We start from the raw sequence: 16,908 nt of genomic DNA, 5'->3' as shown, positions 1-16,908 counted from the left end.
TAAGACACACAAAGGAAATGTAAACGTTGTGTTACTCCAGACATGCAAATAACGGTATCGGCAAATATCTGCTATTGGCCAAAGTTGCAGCGGAAATATCGGTTATTGGTATGCCCTGAAAAATTGTAAATGTTGTGATATTTACTTGATTTTTTTTGTGCATACACAACAATGAGAATGATTCAGCTCAATAAAACCTCTGATTCACTGAGCTGTGTTAGCTTGTTGATAGTTAGCTTTTCATGACTTTGAACCGAGGCAGCTGTGTCCTACAAACAATGATTCTGGTGGCAACATTAAAGGGTGGTGCGTTCAAAGTTCTTCCTCACCAACACCAGACTATCAAATCCAAAAGTCTGGAAACGTTTTAGTTCATACACTGAGAAGACTAGAAGAGTCTTGTTGATATACAAATTGAAATGTGGAAGGAATTGAGACAGGCATAGGTCATGAATTAAACAAATGCAAGTGACTAAAATTCTGTAAGGAAGCACCCTGTATGTCATGATCAAACTCTTCATTCGATGGCTCACAAAAATCAGGCAATTCTTGCTCAAGATTGTTTAATTTCAAAGAACAGTTGGTTTCTAGCATGAATCAACACAGCGTTATAATTTGATCTGGATTTAAAATTATCACAGTTTTTTTTCTTGACCAAAAACAGTTATGCATTTACCTCAATACCCTTGGTGATTATGTGCCGTAGTTTCATATCAGTCTTTGCTACCCTCTGGTCCAGGAGATCATCTACGTACTGCTGAAGCAGCTTGTGATGTTCTTTTGCGTTTGGTACAACTTTCTCTATCTCTGAATTAAGATGAGTTTTTAATTCCACTTCAAACTTATCCTCATCTGTAAAGACAACATCAAAGTATGTCCTTCCAAATACAGATCACTGAATCTGAATCAAATGTTTCCGTTTTACTGTGGACAACAGTTACCGTATCTCAGTGAAGTTTTCTGTTGGTAGGAAGTCCCAGCGAGGAGAGCAACTGTCTCAACGTCTAAGAGAACACTTTCATCCTTGTTCAGGAATGCCAGGACAGACCCATTGCTTTTCAGCGGGGGAATGTCCACATGGATCTGTACTAGGGCCTCTTTCAGAGTATCAAATCTACATTTAAAAGAATCTTGAGTTTTACAGGACAGATTTTGTCACTTTTCCCCATAACTGCATAACAGACATACCTTGCACGTCCAACAAATGTCAGCTGTGGGATGTTCTTGTTGGTGATGTCAATGGTGATCCCTCGAAGCTTATTTTCACCAGATTCACTGTCAGTTACTGCTAACTTTGTGACTGCTTCGACATCATAGTCGGGAATACGAAGCTCGGTTAAGATTAGGTTTTTATTATGATTGTACTTTAAAGATGCTGTGGCTTCCATTGGTTCTTCTCCTAGAAACAGCAAGAAGTAAGGTTAGATAAAACATGATAACCTTTTATTTGTAAGGACATTTCCACATTGCACACAGTTCAAATCAAATCAAATCAAACTTTATTTATAAAGCACTTTTCATATAAAAATATATCACAAAGTGCTTTAAATTAAAACACAACAACATATAAAAACAAGCATTGACGATTTAAAAATAAATAAAATAATAATTACTAAAAAATAAAGCAGCTCAGATATCATATCTGTGGTTATCTGTGAAACAACTGCTGCTCCAAATGTGAATCTATTTAAACATGATCAGGGTGTCCTAATGTCTTCCTTCTGAATGATGTGTCCCTGTAAAAGGATTTGAAAAGTTATCTTTCTTACTTGTACCTTCTGCTTTCAAGGTAAGCTTCAGGGACTCAACTTTATGTCGCCCTCTTTTACCCTCTCTTAGTGTTTCATCTGTGAAGGTAGCAGAGTACTCTGACACTTTTCCAGTTGGCTGGATTTCAACTGCAAATCTAAAGTGATGAGGAGACAAGTTTAAGCTAGTTTGGATTTCTTGTATTCTTTAAATAACCAGAATCTTGAACACTTATTCTTACCTCATGTCTCCATTCAGAGGGTAATACGGGGCTTGATTATCTGAAGAACCATTGGAGTAACGCACGATTGTGCAGATGTTTAACCCCCTTAAAAAGGGGTGACAGTCAGTTGAGTCTACACGATCCTCCAATAGGGATGGCACAACCTTTGTTTGACCAGAGGATATGGACAGTAGCTGGTTGCTACATGCAAACAAACCTAGTGTGAGATCCAATTTCAAATTTTGTCCAATCTATCAGAGGAGCTACTGACCTGATGCTGAAAACTTGAGTGTTGGACGTAGGAGCAGGAATCCAAACTCTGACCTGGTTTCGGCTTATTGAGATTTTAGCATTGAGTGAACTCTCGTGGTACATGTTGGTGTGCATTTGAATACCTGCATCCACATAGTCTGGGATGTCCACGCCCATATGGGTAATGAACTCCAGGCCAACTGAAGGCATGACGGACAAACTAGTCTACATGGCAAAAAGAGGATAAAAACAAGCAACATAAAGTGAAGGTGTACATACCAACCCCCAATATGGTAAATATTTTGTCACTTTAACTACTGTACACATCACAAAACTCTCTGCTCTTTGTACGGGGCTCTGATTTTTATTGCTTAAGACCTTTACTGTTACTTTACGGCTCTTGCTGTTCATTCTATTCCAATTAGCTTTATTAATACTTCAGACTGTAATTCTTTTACAAAAGACCAAGCTCAAACGTAACACACAAAAAAAAATAGAACACGAGCATTGTTTGTGGTACGGTGCATGTCATTGCTGCCTAGCCTTGTAATTTAAGATCCACAACCCTACTTGTTTTCCAGCTAACCTGCATGCTCTCTGTTGATTAGGTGGATAATTTAAGTTCATGTGAGCACACGTGATTTAGAATATCTGCAGCAGAAGGGAAAGGGATAGCTGGACGACAACCAGGTGGTAAATCTCAAGAAACAAACCCTGCCAAGGCACCAAACCAAGTTCTGAACCACCTCTAACAACTCGCCTCGGCATGGTTCCTTTATTATTGTCCAAGTGAAGAATATAGCAATCACAGCAGACAAACCAACCTGCCCCTAGGGGCAAATGGACTCTGTTTTGGTTACCTGCTGTGAAGACGCTCTGGGGCAGATTGCAAGTGCATTACATTTTGGACAACTAGAATGTTGTAAATCCCATTCTCTACACACATGTCTCTCAAGAGACTGAACCCACTTTTGAAATTTTACTGAGACCATGCTATGAACTGAGCTAAACTGAACCGGAGCTATGCTACTGGGATCTGAACTAAAACTCAGCACTCAAGTATCACACTGCTGCAATAAACAAGGATTCAAACAGAGGAAGCAGAATATCTCAGCTAAATCAATGAGGTGCCTACCATTGCTGAAGGAATCAAGCCTCCTTGGACGCCAGGTGCAAGCACACCAGAGAGGGAGAAGGTCAGAGGGAAACCAGACGCAGTGGGTAAACTGAAGGCGTTCTCCATGAAGATGTAGTGGAAAAACAGCTCATTTTCAGTACTAGATGTCAATTTTAGGAAAGCCTTTTGGGAAAAAAAGATTGAACAGCACAAAAAAGCTTATTGCTAATTATGCTGTAAGCAAAAAAACAAGTCTACTCTCACAGATACAAATTTTACAGTACATTATTGAGGAATACAGCTTTGAAACATTTTCATTGACAAGACATACAGATGAGACTTTTTCAGGAAACGATGCTCTGTTTTGGGTGAAAACCTAACTTACGTTGCCCGACCAACTTTCAAATTTTATATTTTTCTTATTTTTTGTCAAAGCACTGCAATGTTCACTGGTTTGGAGTTGCATTCAATTTCAGCCATGATCTTGATTTGATGCTGGATTGTGAAAAACATCTTTTTCTTTGGAAAACAGAGAAGTTCCCCACCATCTTTTGAGTTTTGGTAGAAAACTGTTCCTAATCCATAGCTGTAGTTTCAGAAAACTCTTAATGCTGAAAATGTGTCCATTTCAGAGCTGATGATTTCAGGCAGCGCAGTTATTATTCTAGAAAGTATGGGTGGTGACTTCTTTTTGGACGGGCAGTGTATGTTTTCAGTTAAACTTTATTAATGTCAACTGTGATTCCTCTTATGGAGTTGATAAGATAAAGCTGCTCTGACCTGTGCAGGCAGCACCCGGATGAAAATATGGTAGTACAAAGAGAAACCCTCCAAAATGTTTCGCATCTCGCTGGTCTTCAAATATCCAATCTCTTCTCCCAGAAGCCGGAGGTAGGCGGTGGCTTCAGGGGCTTCAGACAAGCGCACATCCTGCAGCAGCTTCTGAAAGATGCCTTTGAAGGCTTTCAGGTGGTCCTCTGTCACCTTGAAATGAAACAACAATAAAAATGAAATCAGGAGCAATGTTTGATGATGTTGTGAGTATGAAAATCCTCCCACCTGTCTCTTCATTCTCTCCTGATGAGGAGAAATTCTATCCAGAACTTCTTTGAGCAGTGGAGTTTTATCACCTAAAAAGCGCATAAGTCTGGAGATGGATTCAGAGAAGAAGCCTTTCTCCCCAAATAGAGCATCAACTGTTGGCTCAAATCCCGCCCCTTCCACTCCAACCTTGAATGGGGAGATTTTAGGTATCTAAGGTGTCTTTGGTTTGGTTTCAAAGGAAGTTAGAGTTTGGGATTTTACCTCAAAGATGTCGTAACTGGAGCCAAAAGCCTTCATGGTGGCCTCCAGTATCACCTCCTTTGGCAGTGTGTTTCTGCCATCAAAGATGATATTACTGTGCACTGAGCCCAGGGGGGACTCCATCTTGTAGTTGCGCGACAGTCCATGGAAGACATTGTTTTGAGGTGGCAGCTCACCCTGCAGGACCTTCTCTATGTCCGCTTTGATTCTGTAGGGAGAAGGATGGGTTTTTAATGTATCTGTATTATTTTCTTTTTATTTCTTGTACTCATAAATCTCTATCTATGCTGGATGTTTGATTAATCAAAAAAAAAAATTTGTTGTTTCCTTTAAGGTTAGAGTTGTTTTATTGAGGATACAGAGGTGGGTCTTCATTTGCTTTGGCCCCTGCCTGGAGTTCAAATTTGCCTCACCAGTCTAACAGCTAATAAATGGCCTTTTAATGTGACAGTTTCTGCCATTATATTTATTAATCGTTGGGCAACTTAGGTGTGTATAATCTTGCTAGTGTGAAGTGTGGCTTTGTGACTCTTCTAGAGTCATTTTTACACCAGGTCTTAGTTTGTAACCCCCTCAGCTAGTCCTGTGGCTGTAATTAGTTGTGTCTTTGTGTTTAAGTCCATGGTGGTTGTGCCAACGGCTGTTTTGTCACCTTTTTGTTTGACCTAGTTTCAGTTTTCCATGTTAAAGTACAGGTTTCATTACTTGTTTTTTTTCTTTCTTTGGGGGTCTTTTTCTTTGGTCTCCAGCTTTTCAAAATGCTCAAGGACACCTTCTACATCAAAAAGGAAAACAAGATTAACAATAAAAAGAAGAGAGATCAGGCAGCATAAAACACAACAGTGGATCCTGAAACTAACAGGAAGCCTCCTTCAGGATCAGCGGGATCAACCTGATCGACCAAACTCTACACCTGCAGTTTAGTGTTTGGTGGAGTTTTTGTTGAACACTACATGGGGTAGTGACAAAACTGTGGACTTTATGACACTTAAGAACAGTGATGTTTAAAGGTATAAACCTCATTTCAAACAGATTTATTTTTCAAATATATATTTGTACTGAATGTGGAAGAAGTCTTCATTATTTAAAGCAAAGAGAGAGAGTTAAATAGAACAACTTAATTTAAAACGTTTTTAGATTGATTTTCAAAATTATTGGCAGAAAGACTGAATGCTGCCCTGGAAACTGGAGAACTGCCTAGGGGGGTACAGATGTTGTGGATAACTTTTAAAATATTTATAACACTATGCTGGATTTTGGCCCCAAGCCCGGCTAGATTGAGAGGGTTGCGTCAGGAAGGGCATCCGGCGTAAAACATTGCCAAGTTAACCATGCGACTCATCCTCATAAGAGAGGTTGTTTCGCTGTGGCGACCCCTGATGGGAAAAGCCGAAAGTGAAAGAACTATGCTGGATTTTACATCAAGGTAAAAATGCTTCATTTGTTAGTTTATTTTGGTCACTCACTGGAGCATCTGAGGGTCCTCAGAGCGAAGGATGTTGTTCAAGTAGGAGACCACGAAGCTCCTCAGTTGTTTGTCTCTCTCCTTCATCAGGCTGTTCACCAAGTCTCTGAGAAGACTTCGGTCGGGCTTCTTCATCAGAACCAAATAAGCTGCTATCCGTTTTTCAAGTGGACTCTGGGTGTCCCGGTACAGCTCCATGAGAGTGCTCCTGATCTGTGCACAAGAAACCAGTAGTCTGAATTTTTAAAATTCAGACTACTTGATGCAAGCTAAATCAAACTTTATTTAAAAAGCAGCTTTCTTACAGATTGTTTGAAGCTCAAAGTTTTAAAGACGTACCATCCACTAGTACAGTGTGTCCCAACTCTGGTCTTCAGGAACCACTGTCCTGCATTTCTTCTTGGTGAAGCATACCTGATTCAGCTTATTATCAAACTCTTCAGAAGCTTAATAATAGCATTCAGCAGAGGCAGGGTAGAATTGAAATGATGCAGGACAGTGCTCCTCAAGGACCAGGGTTGGGAAAACACTGCACTAGTGCATGGACGAGGTTGGATTCGATGGGGGCAGATGATTTGTTGTGGTGGCCTCTTGAAAGAGCAGCAAAAAGGAGAATGGAGCATGGAGAAGACACGAACGTGAATTGATTGTTTCTGCATCCATCCAACATCTTTTCTTTCTTTTGTCTGCTTCTTTATTTCCTTTTTCATCTTTTCAGCAGTTGAGCAAACAGACAGAAGCTGAGAACCTTCTGTTTTGGAAAAACAGTTTTCCAACTGAGGTTATCTTATATATTCCTTGGATAAACCATTTTTTACATTTGAAACCCAATGTAATTTTTCTGAATTGTTTTATTGTGTGTTTTTCTCTTTTGTTTAAGATTGTGGACCAAACGACAAAGAAAAAGAAGGAAGAAGACATGGAGAGATGAGTTAACCCCTTGAAGCTTAACTTATTTTTTCCTCTCTGAAAATGCCTACATTTGCTTTCATCTAGGCTCATGTGCTAAATTAAGACAACTTTGCAGCCAAAGTGGTTCGATGCTTATTTGCATCAATATGCGTCAAGGGGTTAAGAAACATGGGTTGAGGGCAAGACAGAAGATAAAGGGGGTAGGGGGTAAAGTACAGAAAAACAGTCGAGAGATAGAGAGAAAACTTTAAAATAAACACTGTTGTCTGTTTGGCTGCCAATGTTATCCTATGACTTTCTGATGACATCACTAGGTAGCAGCATTTGAATACCAAATCCAATGAAAATAGTGCTTTTAACGTGTTCTCATGACAACATTCTGATGATGGAAGACATATGTAAAGACAATTAGGCTTAAAATTGTATTTTTAATAAAGTATTTCTGTATTCAAATTGTTGTGAATCAGGAGCAGACCAAAAAAAAAAAAAGATCTTTGGAAAGAACATCTTCGTTTTCCTTCGTCTTCCTATTACTCCCAATTTTTGTTGCACTGCTAATGTTAGGTTAGTGGAAAAAGCATGGAAAACAGAGAGCTCTCAGTTATGGGTGACCGGACTGGGGGGAGTTAGGGTTGGGGCTGGATCATTGGCTCCCAACAACTCAGAGGTGAAAATCTTATGAACTCCTGCTGCTCTACAGAAACTATGTCCTAGAAAGCCACTCAGTTTTTTTTTTATTTTGGCTAAAAACTGCACAATAATTATTAAAAGACCACTAAGTATGCCTTTACAACAAATCAAAAGATGGAATAGTGGAGTAGGTTTTTAAGATTGTGCTGCACAGAGAGGTCCTCAGTGGCCTCAGACCTGTACCTCATCGTTCATGTCCATCTGCTGCAGGGTCCGGAGAGCTGCTTTCTGGTTTGCTAAAGGAAGGTCTGTTTTCTGTGAACACCGCAAAACAGAGGATACAAGGCTGGGGCTGCTGTCCTGCATGGCCTGAGCCATGACTCCAACCACCTGGAGACCAAAAAACGAGTTAGCCTGAGCACCTTAAGACGGACCTCCTAACAGGGGAGGAAAATACAAAACTCTCAGATCTTTGAGAGCCTTTCAGTACCCTGAGTACGAGGAAGGACATCTCCTTAGGATCCGGAGAGAAGTCAGAGGCAGTGTCTGGAATTTCTTTGGAACAGTCGTTTAAGAGCTGCTCCATGAATGTGGAGACCTCTGTGATCTCAGGAGTCACTTCTCCTTTGTAAAACCTGTGGAAAGCAGATGGAAGGTGAAAGCAGCTGCGGGGGCCTCAGAGTTTTCTTCAATCCTCAGACCCTTTTCTCACTTTTTCACTGTGTTTGCCAGAGCATACATGATGGCCTTGCTCTGCTTGTACTGTGCCATGCTGAGCATGTCTTTTACTCTAGCCCGATCTGGGTCCGGCTGCAAACTCAGCCCATAAACCAGAGCGTCCACCTCCAGAGAAACGCCATCAATGGTCCAGATAATCTGCATAATGGCGCTGGTGCACTCTGAGGTCCCGCACTGAAACAGTGCCTGGAACGTGAGCCAGGATGAGATCTTCACCATGTCAGAGGCCGCTTGGCTGAGGGTCTCATTCCTCAGGCCTCGCATGCTGGACACCAGCGTCTGGAAGAGGCTGGCCCTCCTCTGGCCTTGCCCTTTGCCTGCTAAATCCACCAGCTCCTGCATGCTGCTCAGAACAGCATCCGTGGTCTGGACTGGAGACTTGTGGTGGAGGTCTTCAAAGTGGAGAGGCCTGGCCTGGTTCGGGTCCACACCTGCACAATTCCAATCAAAAATGTTACTCTCCTCAAAAGGCAATTCATCTTCTGCAGTCTGTGAGCCCCTTGATTCATGAAGAGCCGGAAATTCAGGAGACCAAACAGTGTCATGACCGATCTTCAAAATCATGAAGAATCAGGGGTGTAATGATGAATCGATTTATCCAACCAGGTTAAGGCTAAGCAGTTTATGGCCAAACTGCTTGAAAAACTGGTATTTGAACAGCTCACATCTTTTCCAGAGAATCATAACATTAACAACACTTTTTAGTCTGGCTTCCGCACACCACTCCACTAAAACAGCGCTCTTGAGAACATGTAGTCGCATTTTAACGTCTGCTGATTCCGAGAACTGTACAGTGCTAGTTCTGCTGGACCTCTCCTTGACCTTTGGCACCGTTAACCACCTATCCTGCTAATAAGGCTGCTCGATCCGTTAGGGCTGTCTGGGTCAGTTTTAAAGTGGTTCTCCTCGTACTTGGTTGTCAGGAGCTTTAGTGTCTGCAAACAACATACCAGCTGAGCCTAAAAAGCTGATCTGTGGGGTACCTCAGGGCTCAGTCCTGGGGCCGCTCTTGTTCTTGTCTATTTTGTTTGTTTTTGTGTTTTTGCGTAGCGCCTTGAGACACACCTGGTTATAAACTGATGCTTTGTAAAAACAGAGAACAGATTATTGTACTCACTTAATTCCTCAACATGCCCGAACCTAAGATTTTGCAGCTTGAATCTCCCTGGAAACACTGAAATATGTGCTCACCAAACGGTTTGCTGCTTATCCTCTTCATGCTCTGAAAGATGAGCTCCTGGGTCACCACAGACGACATCCCGTTCTCCCTGAGGGACAGAGCGGACAGTGAGCCGGGCAGAAGCATTCAGCGCTGCACATGCTCAGGTATGGACTCACCTGTGGAAGAAGGGTAGGTAGGTGTGTGTCTCTGTGCAGGTGGCCGTGGTGATGTGACTTCCCTTGTTGTCAAACTGGTAGCTGCAGCTCTGAGTGCTTTTGATGAGTTTTGATATGGGATGATGCTGCACACGAAATGATACAGATTCAAAAATATTTAATATCAGGCTTTTAAAATCTGATCAACTAAAATTGGCGGCATACGTTTTCATTAGGTTTTGCTCTTATTGTCTTTGCGTTTGCCTTTGTTTTTCACATCAGACAACATTTAAGGGCATTTGGTGTGCAAAATGAACTTTTTAAGCTTTTAGGTGTAAAATAATGTTAATTCCTCACTATAAACAACCCCAAAGTGGTATTCTGGTCCGTTCACACATCTCTGAGCATTTCTCTAAAAAAGGGATGCCCAAACTTTTTAATCCTCCGGGCGGAAAAGTAATGAGCACCCCTGCTCTAAAACATGCGCTCTGAGCAGCAGCCCCTCCAAATCCATGAAAACGAGTGAATCCTCACATGGTGACATTGACAAGTGAGAACAGCCCCTTCCAGGAAGAGTCTGTGCCCCCAGCACCGCCCCCAGGCTAACAAACACACCCACTTTCTCCATGGAGACAGAGGTGATCGGCAAACTCGTGGGTGAAACGCAGACACGCTGCCGAGGCCGATTCTAGGTCGATGTCATGAAACGGGAATGCCAAGAGTGTGTGAAGCAGTAATCAAAGCAAAAGCTATTATGAAGAACCTACAATATGACATATTCTCAGTTGTTTCTATTTTGTTATGTATATAATCCCACATGTGTTAATTCATAGTTTTGATGCCTTCAGTTTACAATTATCATAGTCATGAAAATAAAGAAAACTCTTTGTGTGAGAAGGTGTGTCCAAACTTTTGGTCTGTACTGTATATGGTCATTTGTTTCTTGTTCATGTTTTAAATATATTTTAATTTAATTTCTTTTACATTTTATTTGTAACTCCAGTGTTTTCCTCTGAGGGATCCTCCACATCGGTGACTGACCCTTCTCAGTGAACGGGGTCGCTGCAATGGGATCTCCTGGGTCTGACTCTTTAATCGGATCTGGGGGGTTCTGTGGTAGTGTTCTCTGTGAACTTGGGTGGGGGGTCACTGATGTGGACATGTCCCCAAAATATCGTTTCCCCACTTCAGGACGAAGCCAGGTCTCTACATTCCTTTATTTTATCACTTTTTTTCAATCATGGTATGCGTATGTGTGTCTGTGTTTGGGGGGGAGGGGGGTTTATGCAGAAATGCACTAAAGGTAGTTTCCTGAACATCTTCCGGTAAGATTTCTAGCTAAAGTGAATCCCAACAAAAAAGTTAGGCTTTGATCAAACAATCATAATGATCAGCTGCAGCACATTAGTGTGTCTGGAAATAAGATTTGCAAAAATTTTCTCATTTGATTGAAATGATTTTTTTACGATTTTGTTTTACATAATCTTATTCTTTGCGTCACTTCAGTTCGGATGGAAAGTCTTCTTTCTTAGATAACTTCAGCTCTTTCCTTGCAGAGTCAATGACCTGACTAAATTATCTCCTCATATTTGTGCATTTCTCTTGCTGAAGGCTTGATAAGCGCTTTCAAACTTTGACCCAGTCATGAACGTAACTCAGACACACTCACATGAGCAGACACCAAAAAAAACTGCCTATGGAGCCAGACGTGCTGTCAGTCAGCAACATGATTCTGTTCTGAACCGAACAGCAGGAAACCACAACACCCACCAGGTTTTGCAGCAGAGCCATGGGGCTGTTGGTGAGCCTCCTGCTATAGAAGTGGTCACACTGGGAGAGATCCCTGCTGAAGGTCAAGCCAGTGGGAGCGTCCTGCCTCGAGTTCACTTCATACTGAGTTAAGCACTGACCGTGCAACGTGCTCTGAAAGGGAACAAGGACCTGTTCAGCTCATGTCTGACTTTAGCAGCTGCATCTGCTGCACTTTCACTTCAGAACACTGACGCTGGCCTCTCCCTCCATCAGAGCAGAAACAATCCCTCTCTTGATGTTGAGGATGTCAACTGGTTCGTCTGAGTCAGGGTAAAGCTGCACATGGCCGGGACCCTCCATGGTGATCTTCAGGGGGCTCCTGGGAGACAAGAAAAGCACCGAGGAGTGGGCAGTTAAGTTCTACGTACAGAAACTGAGTTAACAGTCAAATACAGGCTGAGTTGTCCTATTTGGACGGCCTGTAAATATAAATTGAATAGAATGTAACTGGCAACTATTTATTCACTTGTATTTTTTCATTCTATTTTGTAATGGTCTGAAGAGCACCTGAACTGTTTGTTTTGCTTGTCTGTGATTTTGTATATTTGAAAACGAAAATAAAAAGCTAAAAAAATACAGGCTGAGTCAAGGTCATCTCAAGCCCCTCCCCCATTAAACTAAGTGATGATTTTTATAACTACTTTAGTGCAAGTCTCATTTAATTTACTACAGTTAAAACAATTGTCCTTTTAACTGTGCTACATTTTTAATATTCTTTACTTTTTGCACATAAATCTGTCTGGTTTAGTTTGTCTCGGTCTGTTTGATTAACAGCCGACTCAGGAGTCTGATTTTTGTTCAGGCTGAATGTTTTCTCACTTTCGGACTCAAAATCCAGATCAGGATCCACTTGTTTTGTGCTGCATCAAAAGAAAGCAGGAAAAAAACTGGCTTGGCTTTCTGCTGACTTTGTGATCACAAGAATAATAAATAAAAAATGGATCACATATTAAAAAACATACGTGTTTGCTTTCAAACATGAGCTGCTGTCAATATCACTTTGGAGATCCCGCGGGTTATATTATAGGCAGATTAATGTTTGACAGGTCTTGCTGGGTTTTTTTTAATTCTAATTTATTTTTTAGGTTTTGCTGTTTGTGTTATGGTTTGCCCCCTAGTGATGATTTTTTTTTTTGTTTTGTTTTAATCATTGCAGGGGGGTATTCCAGAAAGCAGGTTATGCTAGCTCTCACGGTGAGTTTGAGGTTAAGGAAGTTGATAACCTCAGATTTCGGTTCGAGAAATGGAGGTAAGTTTCAGGGTATGTCAAGTTGCCATGGCAACTCATGCTCTGAATATAACCTGGTGTGGAGCAGGGGGGTATTCCAGGAAGCATGTTTAAACTAGCCTGACTTTAAGCCTGAACTCTGGCTGAAATCCGCCTGAACTTGCTTACCCGGGGTATGTCGGTTCCAAAAGACCGGATATGAGTTAGCGTAAAGTACTCAAAGTAAACGCATGAGTTTCTGATCTTATTTCCATTTTCCTTGTGATGCATATATATATATATATATATATATATATATATATATATATATATATATATATATATATATATAAAACTTATCCAATTTTGCCACCTTAAATGAATTACTTCTATTGGTAACAAATAATTGAGTAAAATTTAATCAGCCTAATTTCTTACGTCTATAAAACTCAATAATTGTTTATACAACTCAAATTTATGTATTTATCTAACTAAATGTCATATTACTCCAATTCAATTAATATTTTTTTCAATCTTAATTAATTATATTTCTTTATCTCTCATATGTCTTAGTATGAGCCGGCAGATATGATCATTTTTATAATAATAAAAAGGACGGGGAAAAAATGCACGTAGCGCACAAATTCATTAAAGAATTTTCCATCAAAGTATTTACATTGTCAAGCGGTAGGGGTGCTGATTAAACTCATCATTCTCTACTTCACTCTTACTCATGGTGCAGAGACGTAAGCACAGTAGAACAAAATAACTCAACAAAACATGGCACAACACAGTAAAACAGCTAAACAACTAAACACATTTGGTCAAAAACCCACACTTAAACCCAAATCCGTCCAGACAGGCAAAGGAAATGGTATCCCACAATCCTTTGCGGTTGCGATCTAACAGCAGGACCAACGTTACACCTACTTAATTGAATTAATGTGAATGAAAGTAAAATAACTGACTGAAAACTACGTGTTATTTTTAAACTGACTTAACAAACAATGATTTATCTTAACTGAAGCAAATAACTATGTTAGATAAAAGTAAAAAAGTTTATCTTTCCAACATCCATATGTGGTCTTCTCCCCCTCTCATGGTGGAAAAAGTATTATCTGAGCTTCTTCATCCACTAAATCATCTTCAAATGGACACGCCATGCTGCTTCACCTCTCTGCAAACAAACTAACCTTCAACTAAACCTGCTCCAGACCAGGTTATTTTCAGAGCATGAGTTGCCATGGCAACTTGACCTACCCTGAAACATATCTCCATTTCTGGAACCGAAAACTGAGGTTATCAACTTCCTTAGCCTCAAACTTACCGTGGGAGCTAGCATAACCTGCTTTCTGGAATACCCCCCTGGTTTAGTTGAAGGTTAGTTTGTTTACAGAGAGGTGAAGCAGCATGGCGTGTCCATTTGAAGATGATTTAGTGGATGAAGAAGCTCAGATAATACTTTTTCCACCATGAGAGGGTGATAAGACCACGTATGGATGTTGGAAAGAGAAACTTTTTTACTTTGATCTAACTTAATTATTTGCTTCAGTTAAGATAAATCATTTTTGTTGTTAGGTCACCTTAAAAATAACACATAGTTTTCAGACAATTATTTTCCTTTCATTCAAATTCATTCAATTAAGTAGGTGTAACTTTGGTGCTGCTGTTAGATCGGCACCGCAAAGGATTCTGGGATATCATTCCCTTTGCCTGTCTGGACGGATTTGGGTTTAAGTGTGGGTTTTTGACCAAATGTGTTTAGTTGTTTAGCTGTTTTACAGTGTTTCACCGTGTTTTGTTGAGTTATTTTGTCCTATTAAGCTTATGTCTCTGCACCATAAGTGAGAGGAAGGGAGAGGATAATGAGTTTATATAGCACCCCCACAATGAAAAATGTAATAGCACTGATGGGAATTACCAAATTGATTGTATGCACTTTGTATGCACTGTGCATAGAGTGTGTTGTTTTATTATTTTTATAAAAATTTGAATATCTGCCGGCTCTAATTAATTAAGATGGAAAAAATATTAATTGAATTGGAGTAATTAGTTAGATAAATATGTAAATTTGAGTTGTATAAACAGTTTTTGAGTTTTATAGACATCAGAAATTAGGTTGAATAAATTTAACTCAAATACTTGTTACCAATAGAAGTAATTCATTTAAGTTGGCAAAATTGGATAAGTTATATATATATGCGTCACAAGGAAAATGGAAATGAGATCAGAATCTTGTGTGTTTACTTTGTCTGTTCTTTTTCTCCAAGCAGAAACTCTTTCTTTTGATGATGCAGCCGTGTTACTTTTTTGTATAATCCTCATATACCGTCATTAATCTCAGACTCTGTCTCTCTGAAGTATAGTGCTCTATTTTTTTTCCACGCGTTTCCATGGTGACTCCGGAAATCGGCGATCCATTGAGAATGTCTTTATGTACCTGCTGTGCACGTGCATTAACCCAGGGTTACCAAGTCGAGCGTAATTACGCCAACTCATATCCGGTCTTCTGGAACCGACATACCCAGAGTAAGCGAGTTCAGGCGGATTTCAGCCAGAGTTCAGGCTTAAAGTCAGGCTAGTTTAAACATGCTTCCTGGAATACACCCCTGTATCCTGTCTCTTGTTTGGGTTTATGAATGAAACCTTGAAATCTTCTGGCTTTGTTCGAGTCTTCCTGCTCCTGGGTTTATCCCTGCTGGTGATAACATGTTCACCTGTTTGATGATTACCATATTTTAAAATACTTTTACAGAGTTAATGAATGTTTGAGCCCCTGTCCTTGACTGGTGACCCGTCTAGGGCGGACCCTGCCTTCACCCAACAGTAGCTGGGATAGGCCCCAGCATCCCCCTGACCCCAGTAGGAATTACCGGTAAGCACGCTAAAAAGATGGATGCATGAATGACAGTTTGATACCATTTGGATTAAGATAAAGTGTCATAATATTTGAGCAGAAGTTCCAAAAAGTTTATGAATTTACTGTTAGTGGTATTTGTTCTTGTTGAAAGTAAGGGCAGTAAATTGCTTTTGGTCATGACTCTACTTTAAATTTAAAAAAAGAAAAGCTGAATTTAATTAAAAGATGATTTTTCATAAACAAATTAATTTCTGCATCAACATTTCTTGGTGTGTAAAGGCAATCTGTCAGAGAGAAAGATGGCTTCTGAATTTTTCTGCATGAACGTATTCCTTAGAATAATTACCACTGTCAAAGTTTGAAATATAAAGTTTGCTCTGAAATTTGCAGCGTTCTTTTCAGACTTTAGCTCATCCTAAATTCTTCTCTTTCAGTTTTTTCCTGGAAAGTTCACCAGGAAAGGTCATCCCTCACCTCTCCATTCTGGTCCTGAAAGTGTCAGAACCGAGTGCGTGCCTGTAGACGGGCTGGCCCTGTGGGTCCACAGCAGACGCCTCACTGAGAGTGCAGTCCCTGGTGTGCATGATGAACGAGCATGTGTGGGGAACTTCGATCTGGACCTGCAGAGCAATGTTGCAGTCAAGCCTCAGATAAGAAGTTATCAGTACAAACTCTTTTTTTATTTTTTTTTACCTGACAGGAGACTTTCGGACCATTTCGTAAGCCGGTGGTCCCCACCACGCTGTTATGGCTCTCTGTGCTGTAATGGTACACATATTTCCAGTTGACCCTGTATCTGGACTCCACTGCAAGCACATCACGAAGTGTACATTACTTTGACTGTCGCCTCAGTGGTTCAGGACTCTGATATTTCTCCACTCTCATGCATGCTTTACTGCTTCTTAGCCTCCTCCTTATGGCATTACACCACTGTGGTTCTCAGAAACAGCAAGCCCCTGATTCACAGATCCACTTCTCACCGGACAAAACCCTGATTCAGCAGCAGTTCTTTAGTGCTCCAAGACCTTTTGGACCTGAGTAAGGAACTGTTTTTGCTGTTGCATACGCTGCAAAACGGAACATAAGTGAATAAAAAGACTTTTGTGTCAAGAAAAACAATCTCATCAAGTAAGTTTTTTGATCAAATCAAATCAAACTTTATTTATAAAATAACAAAATATACTTAGTTTAGGAAACACATTTTGGTGAATTTTTCTTCAAATAAGAATTTTTGGTTAGACAACTTTTCTGACCCAATTGACAATTTATTTTACTTTTTTAAATAGTTAATTTTAAATGTAAGAATTTTTACTTATTTCTT

General features: G+C 40.3%; 1 protein-coding gene across 3 annotated transcripts in view; it reads right to left on the bottom strand.

The window, feature by feature from the left end:
- apoba (apolipoprotein Ba) overlaps positions 1 to 16,908 on the bottom strand; it is a 35,735-nt gene that overhangs the window by 16,826 nt on the left and 2,001 nt on the right. For 2 of the 3 annotated variants that reach the window (XM_011492426.4, XM_078940673.1), the window contains exons 3-22: positions 16,281 to 16,393; positions 16,062 to 16,207; positions 11,713 to 11,839; positions 11,479 to 11,631; positions 9,730 to 9,854; positions 9,583 to 9,659; positions 8,366 to 8,822; positions 8,144 to 8,288; positions 7,897 to 8,043; positions 6,113 to 6,324; positions 4,647 to 4,854; positions 4,401 to 4,571; positions 4,122 to 4,325; positions 3,360 to 3,524; positions 2,244 to 2,449; positions 1,991 to 2,173; positions 1,770 to 1,906; positions 1,189 to 1,399; positions 942 to 1,114; positions 677 to 852 (exon numbers count right to left, since the gene is read on the bottom strand). In XM_011492426.4, the coding sequence (XP_011490728.1) occupies positions 677 to 852; positions 942 to 1,114; positions 1,189 to 1,399; positions 1,770 to 1,906; positions 1,991 to 2,173; positions 2,244 to 2,449; positions 3,360 to 3,524; positions 4,122 to 4,325; positions 4,401 to 4,571; positions 4,647 to 4,854; positions 6,113 to 6,324; positions 7,897 to 8,043; positions 8,144 to 8,288; positions 8,366 to 8,822; positions 9,583 to 9,659; positions 9,730 to 9,854; positions 11,479 to 11,631; positions 11,713 to 11,839; positions 16,062 to 16,207; positions 16,281 to 16,393 (3,536 nt within the window). The remainder of the gene's footprint in view (positions 1 to 676; positions 853 to 941; positions 1,115 to 1,188; positions 1,400 to 1,769; positions 1,907 to 1,990; positions 2,174 to 2,243; positions 2,450 to 3,359; positions 3,525 to 4,121; positions 4,326 to 4,400; positions 4,572 to 4,646; positions 4,855 to 6,112; positions 6,325 to 7,896; positions 8,044 to 8,143; positions 8,289 to 8,365; positions 8,823 to 9,582; positions 9,660 to 9,729; positions 9,855 to 11,478; positions 11,632 to 11,712; positions 11,840 to 16,061; positions 16,208 to 16,280; positions 16,394 to 16,908) is intronic. The other variant, XM_011492427.4, reaches the window with a different exon arrangement.

This window comes from Oryzias latipes, chromosome 22 (assembly GCF_053564925.1).
Source record: "Oryzias latipes strain Hd-rR chromosome 22, Olatipes_Hd-rR_3.1".
NCBI classification, from domain to species: Eukaryota; Metazoa; Chordata; class Actinopteri; order Beloniformes; family Adrianichthyidae; genus Oryzias; species Oryzias latipes.
This window is presented reverse-complemented; position numbering and strand designations above follow the sequence as displayed.